General features: G+C 39.6%; 1 protein-coding gene across 2 annotated transcripts in view; it reads left to right on the top strand.

Moving 5' to 3' along the window:
• The window catches only part of PHEX (phosphate regulating endopeptidase homolog X-linked), a 102,609-nt gene that overhangs the window by 42,951 nt on the left and 46,385 nt on the right, over positions 1 to 13,273 (top strand). For both annotated transcript variants that reach the window (XM_040531918.1, XM_040531929.1), the window contains 2 exons: positions 624 to 752; positions 3,607 to 3,708. In XM_040531918.1, coding sequence (XP_040387852.1) covers positions 624 to 752; positions 3,607 to 3,708 — 231 coding nt within the window. The remainder of the gene's footprint in view (positions 1 to 623; positions 753 to 3,606; positions 3,709 to 13,273) is intronic.

The following is a 13,273-nucleotide window of genomic DNA, read 5'->3' as shown; positions in this document are numbered from 1 at the left end:
AAAATACTCTGGGAAAGCAAAGATTTATTTCACATTGTGATAAGTAGGAGTAAGGCTGTGGCAGGAGTAAGCAGCCAAGTAAATGGCAAAAAGGCGTGGACACATACCCAGCAGTGTTAGATATTAGTTAGCACAGTTAAGTGGAGAGTCCTCCACTACCCTGAGGTAGGAGGTGTTTCATAAGGACTGACCTCATTTCCATGAGGATGATCTCCTTAGGCTTCCCAGCTAACTGGTGAAGACAGAGAAACTTTTTCAGGAGATATGTCAGAGCAGGCATTTTCTAGAGGGAGGTGTCTCTCTACTGAACACAAGAAGACTACCAAGATTAATCTAAAATGAGCACTTGTGAGAACTTTTTCATAACTAATCCTCTCAGTTTAGTCTAAGTCATTACCATTGTATTAAGTTTAAAACTTCACAGCTACTTTGTGGGGTTGAAAAGATTTTTCACAGCACTAGATGAAAATGGAAATAACTGTAAAATATTAGTTTCTTTTTTCTTTTTTTTTTTTTTTTTGGTAGCTATTTGACAAATATACTTTAAAATATACTGTATGTGGATTTAGACTTGTCCTATAAACAATATGATTTTATGACTTCCTGCATGCACTTGCCAACAGGTGATCCATGGAACAACATCTTTGCTGCCTCAGTGGGATAAATGTGTGGACTTTGTTGAAAGTGCACTCCCTTACGTTGTTGGTAAGATGTTTGTGAATGCCCATTTTCAAGAAGACAAGAAAGAGATGGTGAGTCCTCTTAATAGCAAATTCAAATGATTAATTTCCCTGCACAATCATTTATGACTTATTTTCAATGCATAATTTTTTCATAGAGTTTTCCAGTATCTGCTTTTCCAGCCATTGATTTTGTAACAGTAGGTAGTTTAAAATTAAACTTAGCTCCTAGTACAAGAGAGGTACAACCATCAAAGAAACACATGAAACAGCATCCTGTGTAGGAACAACAGCTCTGCAATGGCCTTGCACAGCCTTGGGTCAGTTTGGTTTGTCTGCTTGACCCTGTTTAGTTCAACTGCTTTCTCAGGGAAGGACTCCATTTTAGACAGACCAACATTCTGACTGGGCTTCTACAAATATTTTACATGTGTTTCCCTCTCAGGTTCTGCATTTCTTTTGTTGCTTGCTTTCATCTGGAGTTTCCTCTCTGAGATCCAGCTTTCCAGTTCCCTAATTCTTTATCGAGTTTGTAATGTGTTATTTGGCAATTTAGTGGCAAACATATTTCTGGGATATAAGATAGTATGACTTCTGTGTGAAGGACTGTAAGAATATACACTTTATTGGGAGATGAGCTGTTGGAGAGTGGTTATCTATTGAAATGTGACCTTATTAAAACCTTTCTCAGTATGCAAATTCCTTTCAGACCAAGTCTTTGAAAAACTATCAAGTCTAAATTCACAGTAACACTCGTAGCAAGACATTCATATATACTTTTTAGTATAAATCACAAGATTCAGGCTTATAGGAGATAAAATTGGATGCAGGTGAAATTTGTTGCAATCCATTTAGAAGTGTGCTTTTCTAGTTGATCATTTTTGTTATCATTTTCATTTCACTGGTTTTCAGTTCTGTTTTTCTTTCTTAGGTATTTAGAAAGCCTTTGAGAGAAGCACTCTTATTTATAAAAGTTTATTTCTTTATTTTTTCTTTTCCTTTTTTTTTTTTCGCTGACTCATAGAATATGTGTATGAAAAGGTAATTCTGAGTTATATATAATATGGATTTTTTCCTCCATGTTTTGTGACTGTTGTTTCATACCTTAGATCCTTCTCTCTTCCTTTTATCAAGAAAGACATTATTTGTGTCTAAATATAGCTCTGTTTCTAACCCAGAGTGCCTACAGTGTTTCTTACAGCTATGCCTGAGCAGTTTCAGTAATAACTTTGATAGCAGGAATAGGTTTCTCCTCCTGCCCCCTGCAGATACAGCTGGTGCATAAAGCCTAACTATACACCAGGGCCCAGCTGTAGAGCTTGAGTTTGAACTTGTAACCTCCAAATACAGGGAATTCACCTCATTAGTGCACTAAGTTAATTGAGTTGGTGCTCTGTCATCAATACCTTTAAGTTACTCTATTCCCTGGGATGCAGTTTTCTGTGAATGTTGACTGTTTAGTCGTATTTAATGCTAGAACAGTTCCGGTTGTCCCATACTGTCTCTAAAAATAAAAAAAAAATAAGATTTTTTTTTTTTGTGAAAAAGGTAGAATGAATAATCAAAGGAGCGTTGCTGCATTTTATCTGGCTCCACCACAAATAAAGATCTGTTCCAGATTAAAATATGCATCTGATACATAAATGACAATTCAGCTGAAGGTAACATTACTTTCTGGAGTTTAGTCCCCATCTTTAATGACTTTTCAAAGCCACCAGACATAAAATGAATAATAATAACAACATTCATTTATTAACCACTGGAATAAAATTATATAAAACTCTGGTACTTGATATTTTCATTATTTTTAAATGTAACATAACTGATAACAAAAAGATCCAGTAAGTCTTCATACAATGATTATCTGTCATGTCTTGTACTGTCTCATCTCTGGTTTGGACTGTGCTAAAGTCCTCTGACAACTACTGGATCATCCAAAATGCCTGATGCTCACAGTATTCTCTGTGGTCATCTGTCACAAGGTTCATCTATTGATACAAATAGAAGCAGCTCATTGCCTTTACCTTTCTGGTCTGCACTGCCAGACAAATGCACAGGTGTGAGGACATTTCTGCTCTTTAGACCAATGCAATGCATCTCTTAGCTGTAAGACTCCTTGTTCTCTTCATTTCAGGGTTTTCTTAATGTTTATACTCATTGAACACTTCAATTATTATTATTTAACTTGCTTGTGATACGCTTGGGGCTTTGTATATGTGCCAAACCACCATTTGTACTGAAGTCGTAAAGAAGCAGCCAAGCTAAAATGGTTGTGGATTTCGTAGCTTTGTACAGATGCAGGCTGTCACTGGAAGTTCAGGACCAGAGAAGCAGTAAGGGCAGCTCAGTCTTGTGAGCCATGGCCTCTATCCCTGCAGTACACAAAGGGTAAGAGTACTTCACAAGCACAGCTTGCTGGCTGAATATTTGGATGCTGCTTTGTATTTGGATCGTGATACTGTCAGCCCAAATTCAGTTCTTTGGCAGTATTAATAAGGACCATCTCAGTGACATAAACCAAGCAAGGCTACAGATGCTCTCTCTGCAGAAAAGGCTTTATCTGTGCAAATGCTTTGCACCTGGCTCTTCTGTATGGATTAGTGATCTAGGATCAAGGAGACAAAAATCTCCACAAATCACTGCAATTCTCTCAGTGTTTTTTTTTTTACAGTTTTAAGGCAGGCATTCTCACAGTTGTGACATGAAAGGATCAGCAACGAACAAGTTGTCTGGTACAACTGAAGGAAAAGAAACGAGAAGGAAAAGAAAAAAAAAAAAGAAATCAATCTTCAAGAAGCACGAGCAGTTACTGTCTGATTTGGAATCATTCATGGTCTTACCAAATCCATCATGCATTGAAACTTTTCTTGTAATGATCCTGCCATGCCATAGCTTACTGGGGAGGGGTTTGCTAACTGTTTTCCAGATGGAGGAGTTGACTGAAGGAATACGCTGGGCTTTTATCGACATGTTGGAAAAGGAAAATGACTGGATGGACTCTGAAACAAAAAGAAAAGCTTACGAGAAGGTAACAAATATAAATGGTGGGTGGGTGAAATCCTGCCAGAGTGAAGATTTGACTTGAGTGAGAACACAATGTCGTGGGCCTTACCTGCTTTGCCTTGTTCTTCCTCCCCTTGCCTCCATCTTTCCCAGTCCATCTCTGGCTGATGTAGACCCTGGGCTCATTTCAGATTCACTTGTGCAGTGCTTTTCTTGATAAGGTCTTCAGCTTTGACTGGGGTGTCAGGGGTTCACCAACCTACAAACAGAAAACAGTGTCCAAAACATGTGGGACAGCTGAGGGTGTTTGGTGTGGAAGCATCCACATTTCTCACCTTCTCCAAAGTCATGGTGGAAGGCTTACATTGGAAGCCACCTTCCAGGAATGTGGTAACCATACCAGCTGAACATCCATCTCCTGATAGGGTAATGCTAGTTATGAAGTGTTATGGTCAAGGTGGGCATTACCTGTCATGATTACTTTCAGGTGGTGTGACCATAAAATGCAGGAGGCAAAGGTGAAGGTAGGAGGTACTGAAAGCTCCTTTTTGGACTCCTCATGTACTTATGGCATGAGATACACAGAAAGGGACTTGTCTAAACCCAGAGCTCTGCCCCAGAGCAGCAGCTGGAAGAGGCATAAATGAGGCAGAGAAGGGAAATGTGTAGGACTGCATCCTTATTTGTGAAGGCAATGGGATATCAGTGAATTAGTAAATTTCCTCTCTGAATAATGTGACATGCAAATGCAGCTTCACTGTTCCTTCTCACTGTGACGGAATGAAAATAGCATTGTTTTGGTTTAAAAACAAACATGGAGTTCAAAGTTGTTTTTTTTTTTTTTTTGCCAATTTTGTAGAAAAGGCAATTCAGACATTTTATTGGTGGAAAATTTTAAATTCCATATACAGCCTATTTACATTTTTTTACAGCAATGCCCTTCACAGATGCACAAATGAAAATGAGTTGCATAAATGGACCAATAAACTCTATAGCAAGCAAAGGATAGTAAGAGGCAGGTTATTTCTTGATAACCTGATGATAGATGGGTTACAATTATTATTTCTTACTGGATTTGATGTTTGTTTGTTTACTAGAAATACCCATAGAAGCATAATGATCTTTAATTTAGATATTTGACAAATTTGATGTAGACTATGAGCAGGAAGATTTTCTATTTATTTCCTTAATAGAGATGTTTCTATATACCTTTACAGCCATATACAATTCATATGTTGATTTTCCAGCAAACAATCGGCTTAAACTTTTGTTAAAAATTTGCTACCTTTCTTCCAGCAGAGAAAAAATACAAGCTTTACCACAAACTAATAAACTCCCTAAAGAGATCTCTCTTCCCAATTTAGGGAAGGCTGTGTTCAGAAGTTAGGTTAAATCTTTTGTGGGTGGAGATGCCCATTTCCCCTCCATTGACATATTTAGGAAGCTTACAGCACTCGGTCCCAGTTTAGGCATCTCAGTTAAGTTTCTGAAGCTAATGAGGTGAGTTTGGTTTGAACAGTGCATGACAAACTAAATTCAAACTGTACAATAAAAATACTACTATATGCTATACTACTATGCATGGCAAATGGTTTAAATCCATTATCACTGACTTGAGCAACAATTTTATCATTTACTGAGGTAGAAACGAGGTCAGGCTTATAAGTGCTACACAATGACTTAGAAATTGCAGTAACCTGGAACGGCATTTTGGTAGATTTCGAAACATGAACCTTATGCGTGTTTATTAAATACTATTTTATTGCTAATGATTGGTATTGGATTTGTGCTAGAACATTTGGATGGGCATTTTTTTTTATTTAAGAAATGTATTCATTACATGTATAGACAGATAATTCACTGTGGAAATCTATGATATATCATACGACAAAACCTTCAAAATCTGTTACTTTTTAAAATGTCATGAGCCCAGAATATTATGTGGTCACTTTTTTAATACTTATCCCTTAATAAAACAGTAAAGTCAACAGGAATGTTGGACTAGGGGTTGTTGTGTTGTTTAAAAAAACAACAGTATTGCTTCATTATATAGAACTATAAAAGAGACTTTTCTCTGTCAGTTTGACAGTTTTTATCCACATCTTGAAGACAATGCAAATGCCATGGATTTCAAAAGCTAGGAAGAAGCTTTGTTCTTGAATTGAAGAAGAGAAAACTGCCTGATCCTGCGGGGCTTCTTAGGTTTACTCTTTGTTTTGGAGCAAAGTAGAACCCAGCATTATGACAGAGCACAGTGGGGTGCTGGAGGCACTTTCTTTCAGACAAAAGGCACTTTCTTTCAGAAAGGACCCTCTGCTTTGATCTGCTTTAATATAGGCAAACTGTAGCATTTTGGCCAATTATTGCTGGACCGAGCCCAGTAACACACAAAACATCTGTTCTAGTTTTCTGTGGTTAATAAACCCTCCGTGGAATTTTTTTTTTGTTACAGTAAGATATTCTTCTTTGAAATGAATTTCAAGTCCTGTGCAAGCACCTTTTCCTTGTTTCTGTTTCCAGAACAGAAGATGGCACCTGATCATTACTATTATCCGTTAAGTAAAGAAAGGGAGTTATTAGTGAGATAAAGAATGTCGTGGCCTTTTATCATGTTTTCTTCAGTAGCTGTCAAAGGAGATTGGGCCTCATTCCCAGTTTATGGATGAGATACCAAAGCACAGGAGTAGCTTGGCCCAGTGACAGAGCTGAGGCCAAAAATACCATCCTATTTTTCTCACTCTCAGACTTCTCTAGCCACCTGGGCACATTGTCCCTTGTAGTGAGGCAGAGTAGAGTTGATGCCTGAAGTTCTACAGGAAAACTGTATGTTATATGGAAAGGGCAGTGGTCCATATACTTAGCATTGCCTCCATATTTTTAATCTCATTTTGTTCTTAAATGCTTTGGAAAGAGAACTGTAGAAGCCTAGTGTTTGTTTGTTTTGTTTTGTTTGTTTGTTTTTGTTTGTTTGTTTGCTTGTTTACTGGGCCTACTTCATGTGAACAGTTTATTTTGTAATTAGCCCTTTATTTAACTTCAGAAATAATTGTGTCATTAGCAAACTTTTTGGCAATTTCCTGAAAGAGGAACAAGATCAAATGCAGGATCTGGATGTCTGCACAGTAAACCTTCCTGAATGAACATCTCTACTCAGATGTCTCTTCTGTGATTGTATCTTCAGATGACAACACTCTAATGCAAATGACTTGGCAGGCTTTAAAGAGAATTAACCACAAATTCTCTCACAATACAGTCTTACATGGTGTCTGCTACCTGTTGTCTGACTGATCCCCACCTTGCTTGTGTACTTGCCTCAAGTACATCTTGAGGGCACCTGTACACCTTGCTGTCACCTAATGCTTTGCAATCAAAGGGACCATCAACCTCTGAAGGACTTAAGGTCTTCTGTAGGAATTGATGCTTGGATTTTGCTTTAGGCAGCCTGTCACCTCCATCTAATCACTGTAATGTTTCTTGCCTATAACTCTGTGTGTCTGTTCTGTTGTTTTAAGTTGTTCAGAAAGGACACCTAGCACTACTTGTTCGCTCTAATTTGATGAATCTAAAATGTATTAAGAGGATCAAACCAACACAGCCATGTGACATAAAGAACATTTTTCTTATAATGCTTGATTTCTGAGAATCATCTTTTCAGTCCCTGTAAACTCTGGAGTTAATGTTTGACTTTCTGTCTGTATTAGAGCAATATAACGAGAAAGTATCTGGTAATTTCCCTTTCTCCTATCCCCCTCCATTCCTGTATTTAGATGATTGAAACATGGATTTAAACCAGACCATCTGAAAGCCAGTCTTACAAAATCAGATTTTGACAGGCTTAGGTGCCATGGCCTGTCTTCACGTGCAGTTCTCACCTAATTCTCTGGATGGAGCTCATGCTGCTTCTAAAGGAGCTCCGCATCGCAGAGGACAGTTTGGCACTCTGCTGTGATGCTCTGCTTTATGCCCTGTCCTGCCTCCTCCACCCTGTGCAAGCATTACTTTATTGATCTGTAGTTGACTATCATCAGAAATTTGCTTAAATTATGCCTGTTAACTTCCCGAATTTTCAATGGAGATCTCTGATTTAAGAAAGAGAGAAAGAAAGGGAGAAAGAAGGTGAGAAAGAGCGGAGAGGAAGAGAGAAAGAGAGAAAGAGAGAGAAAGCGAGAAAGAGAGAAAGAAAGAAAAAAAAGAAAAGGAAAGGAAAAGAAAAAGGAAAAGAAAAAGGAAAAAAGAAAGAAAAAGGAAAAGAAAAAGGAAAAGGGAAAAAAGAAAAGGAAAAAAGAAAGAAAAAGGAAAAGAAAAAGGAAAAGGGAAAAAAGAAAAGGAAAAAAGAAAGAAAAAGAAGAAGAAAACATGTTCCTATTCTTGTCCTTTTTTCCTCTCCCTATTGTAAGGCCTTAAATTTTGCCCTCATTTGAAGAGCAGATAAAATATTCAAATGAGTGCAAGGTGTGTCTGGCCACAGTCTTCAGGTACATGGTCTGCAAGTTGCAGAAGCTCTGCAGAAAGATGCCTCAACAGCTGCCCAGCCACCCTGCAGCCTCTAAGAAGGATGGCAAATGAGGATGTGAGGGAGAGAGGGGAGGCTTTTGTCTCCCTGACAAAGAAGGTGCAGATTGCAGTCCACTTTGTCAGCCAAATGGTATGGACAACTGTGTTTTGTAATGGTGGTCCACAGGGACAAGAGGAAACCCGCTACTGAAATTCCATTGACATGGCTCCTGTGATCAGTGCTCCCATCTTTAAAATGGTAATTTATTTCTGCTGCTCTTCAGAGGATAATTCATTGGAAGATCGTCACTGAGATATAAAATTATTTCCTATCTTGTGCAGGAGCCATTATTTTATTAATCACTTTTTTCCTTCCTGAAATGCCCTTTGTGCTTGAGTTTAAATGGAGGCTTGAAAAAGAGACTTTTACTCAAAAGCTTGTTCTCTGAAAGTTTGCAAATCTTGTAAAGTAGACTGTATTGTAGGAAGTTATCTTTTTTGCTTTGCAATACTATTTTTAAAGCATAGATGACAAGCCAAAAAAAAAGCTTGTTTTTCTGTAATAAGATTTTTTTGTAACATTATTAACCTCTTTAGGTCATGGAGCACAAATTCCAAGGTCACTGTGCAATCTTGCCTGCTGCTTGGCTTTATTTCTCTCTAAGGAAGTCATATACGCAACGTTTGTTCTCTTTGCATCTCGCTCTGTCTGAAGACCAAGGCAAGAGACACATAGGAAAATATAGGGACAGTGCTTAACTATTTATGTCTCTCTCAGGAAGTGTTAGGCACCTTAGCTTAGCCTACCTCCCTAGACAACGCAATGCAATTAAGACCAATAGCCCCAAGGAATTCAAGAGCCATCTGCACAAGCCCTGATTCAACAATGTATAGGTACTTTAGATGAGGTAGGTGTCCATCGGTTATCCCACTGAAGCCATTCGCATCTCAGCTGGAACTTGCTGGCTGTATCCAGCCCTCTGGTCAATTAGCTGAGCCCCTGCCATCTTTCCCTGTTCTCTGTGGTCATTTTCTCTTCACATTTGGGTGATTTCGCTAAGAACATGATGGCCATACTGCTCAGACCAGAGGTCCAATGTCTAGTTCGGACAGTGGCCAAACAGTAGCAGATGTTTAGAGATGAACATAAGGACAGGGCAGGCATGAAGGGATACTTTTCTGCCATCCTCTCCCAGCCTCTGACAATCTGCAGCTCAGCTGCTTCCTGAGCCAGAATTGGTGTCTTTGTATTTTTCCAGTTTTTTCTCTTGTGAGTTTGTCTAGTGACTTTTTTGAACCCATGACAATTTTTATCATCCACAGCTTCCCATGACAATGATTTCCACTGCCTCACTGTGCTCTGTGTGGGGAAGCACCTCCTTTTGTTTATCTGGAAAATGTCTTTTGCTCCTCCTACATTCTTGTACTGGGGAAAACAGAGAATCATCTAATTGCCTGTTTGTTTTTTCTTATGCCCATATGTCTTTGCATATAACCCTGGCACATGAAGGCGCATTAACACAGGAAGTTCCAGCTTAATATGAGAGGGCATTTCTTTACTGAGGGTGACAGAGCACTGTAACAGGTTGCCCAGAGAGGCTGTGGAGTCTCTTTCTCTGGAGATATTCAAACCCCACCTGGATGCCATCCTGTACAATGTACTCTAGGTGATCCTGCTTGGCAGGGGGGTTGCACCAGGTGATTTCCAGAGGTCCCTTCCAACCTTGGCCATTCTGTGATTCTGTGAATTACATGCAGGGAGTATGGGAGTATTCAAACAGACTGCTCAAGACATTCACTAGATACAGTTCTGAAAAATAACTTTTCATTAACATCTTAGGGATATCCAGGCAGAAGCCAGACACCACAGCTCCAGGAGCTGAAATTAATCTTGCCTAATGCCATGCTAATTTGGCACAAAGATGACAAAACATCCAATCTTGAGAATGGTCAGTAGGTGCTGTGCAGAAAGAAATATGTGTTTTTGTACCTTGTGGGGTCTGTGAAGCGAACCTATATAAAACAATGCAAGAATATCACAAAGCAACCAGTCCTGAGTCTCAGTGCCTCCCACATCTCAAGTGAGCTTTTTCTGGAAGAAAGACCAGCACAAGACTGACAGAATGACAATTGTAAGGAGGGGGAAGTTCCAAAACAGAAGATCCCAAGACACCTTTCACTGGTTCTTTTAAGATGACTTTATATTTTTGTTTCAAGGATTTCAGAGAACTTCACAAAGAGTAAGACTGCTTCAGAGCACTCACAAGCTGCCAGACTTGCTTCAGAAGAACTAGCAAAAGGGAGAACTTTCCAAAGGCTCTAATTGCATTTAGACACTTTATTTCTGTTCAAAAGCCAAGGGAGGCAGGTTCTTACTTCCAAATTTGATGTTTTTAATAGAAAGTTTTATTCAGATCTTTTTGCAATAAATTTGTCATTTTTAAATGAGAAAGCATACTTCTACTTAATGCCAGTACATCCCTGGCCATACTATTCCTTTGTAGAAGTTAACTTCCTGAAATGAGGGTAGTCTCTGTCTGGGATAGTGTTTTGATGTGAAAAGTTAGGGTTCTGCCTGTACTGTAGCAGTTTCGTTGCAGGGAGCAGGGAGCAAGTCTCCTGATTCAGCTGAAACATGGTTTGGAGTTCAGAATAGTCAGAGTCACATTCTGCAGCTCTCTTGGGCATTAAACATATCACCAGGAGCTTACCTTCATGGTGTAACTCATCTTTATCCTACCTTAAGCATGGACATGTGAAGAGAAAGGGAGAACTCGATAGGGAGCAGGAAGTGAAATAAATCCTGTGTAGCTCAGAAATGCTGCAGGGGATTTGGAAAGCTTGCTGTACTTACCTAGTCTGGAATATGGACAGTAGAATATCTCACCATCCCTGAGATAGATATTTGGAAAATGCTAATATTCAGTGTAGTGTTTTTCACCTGGAAGATAAAGAGAATGAATGACACTTTCATTTCAGTGTAAAAGTGTTCCATGCTTTTCCCTGAATAAAAATAAACCTTCTCTTTCTATCAGATCATCAAACAACACTTTCTATTTTAGAAGTCAAATGTTTATTTCTCATCACAAACTTTGATTTTCACACTCAAAGAATAATCTCTCTCACATCCAAAATTTAATTTAACCTTTTCAGGAGGACTGGGCTTTTCTATTCAGTAACCACAGGAGATGTTCTTCTCCCTTGGCCAGAGTTGAAACTAATAGCCATGGCATGTTTGCTTATCTCTTACCTCTGGGGTTAGATCACTGCTGTCAGCTTCTCCCTTGTTATGTGGCTGCTGCTACTGCTCACTCAGTTGTGCAGGGACGTCAGTTCCATTAATAAACTGAGCACTGTGCAAACAGATAGTGGAAAACAGGTGAAGAGAGAGGAAATTGTATTTAACCCTGATCTCTCAGCTGTCATTTTTCAGACTCCACCACAACTGCATAAGACCCGAATGGGTGCGTGACATCAAAACATCTGTGACAAATCTCATGCTTGAAACGGAGGGAGGGAGACAGAGGTGGATGGACCCATCTTCTGATGTTCAGGGACTGGGGTGAATCTGGAGATTTTGTGGCAGAAATGCAACCTGAAAGCATATGTATGCTAAAAGGCAGCTTAATTCTTCCAAAAGTCAGGAAATCTTCCATCACCCCTGGAAGTCTTGGACAATTTTAGCTTTAACTTTCATTGGCTTTGTTGCTTTACCAAGCAAAATTGCCTTCTGTAGAGGAACAGTTGCAAAGGAGTTATAGTCCTCCAGCTGACTAGTAATAGATTCTTGAGGCATGGGATATCCTTGTCTTGCTTGGAGGATGAGTCCAAAGGCAAGCTTAGGTATCTACCTGTCTTTCCTATCTTTCCTGGCTGTGGTGACCTCCATGTCCAATATATGCCTGCCTGAGCCTCAGAGAGGAAAGCTGCCTTCTTGTTGAGTCTTAGCAGCACTTTAGCTGGCTCAGGTATTGCACTGATCATGGAAGTGAAATTGTGAAATGTTAAATGGATCTTCAAAATGCTTCAGGTAGTGGTGTTGCTGGAGATTACTTCTAGAGGAGTTTTACAACAAGGAGGTCATTGGACCCAGGAATTTGCTCCCTTACTGGCTTTTCAGAAGCTGGGATGCTTCACTGAAAATAAAGGCTTCCTTAGCTGCCCTCCTTCATGAAAGATACTGTGCAGTGTCTTGTGCTCAGTCTTCTGGGAAAGGGGTGAGCTGCATCAATTTGGAATTAAACACCTAATTGGAATTGATTTAAATATAAAGCAAACAATGTTTGTGTTTAAAACTGAAATGGGGGCTGGGGACCTAGAGTAATGTAGGAATGAGTCTCTGCCATGTCTGGTCTCGGATGTGTGTAGACTTGGTCTGATGCTCATTTGTGGCTAGAAATGGAAAGAGAATTTTTTGCATTTTATTCATTAATAAAAAAGTAGCTCTGCACCCTTTGCTAAGCAAAGATAACCTTGAAAATATTAAATGCATATAAACTCATGCACGCAGAGGCTAAGGTCAGAAGTTGTCCCCCTCTGGAACAGGTTATAAAGTGTTTGGCTGAGTAAAACTGCCAAAAGAAGCAGTGTGGTAACTCATCTCCCCTACAGCCGTGATGGGGAGAGGGCTTCCCTGCCCTTGGGCTGCCTCTCTCACAGAGGGTGTTACAGCACTCAGTGTCCGAGATCTCTTCAGCATACTGGGGCCTTGGGGACTTTTATTTTGCCAGGCAGCACAGTGTTTTTTTGGTAAAACTGCTGTTTCCTCAGAGCTAAAACAAAAGCAGCTGAAAAGCTTTTTCAGTTGGGTGGGTGTTTTTCTAGCAAGAGGTGGCATGACAGCAGGAGTTCAGGTTGGCTGATGAGGAGCTCAGGGGGTGAGCAGTGAAGCGAGTCCAGGGAGTTTCTACAAAAAATGCAACGTAATTTCTGCAGCTTGCTAATGTGCCAAATCCTGGTCAAAGGTGTCTCTTTCTTTGTGGCATTGCAAATGCCTCCAGACCAGAACGCTTTTGCTTCTGGCTTGTTTGAAGTGCAGCTGGAGGAGTTCCCGGCTGACTGCACATGCATTATTGAATTCACACCCTAAGTGATCT

This window comes from Cygnus olor, chromosome 1 (assembly GCF_009769625.2).
Source record: "Cygnus olor isolate bCygOlo1 chromosome 1, bCygOlo1.pri.v2, whole genome shotgun sequence".
Lineage (NCBI taxonomy): Eukaryota > Metazoa > Chordata > Aves > Anseriformes > Anatidae > Cygnus > Cygnus olor.
Note: the sequence above shows the minus strand (reverse complement) of the source record. Positions and strands in the feature narration are given on the sequence as shown.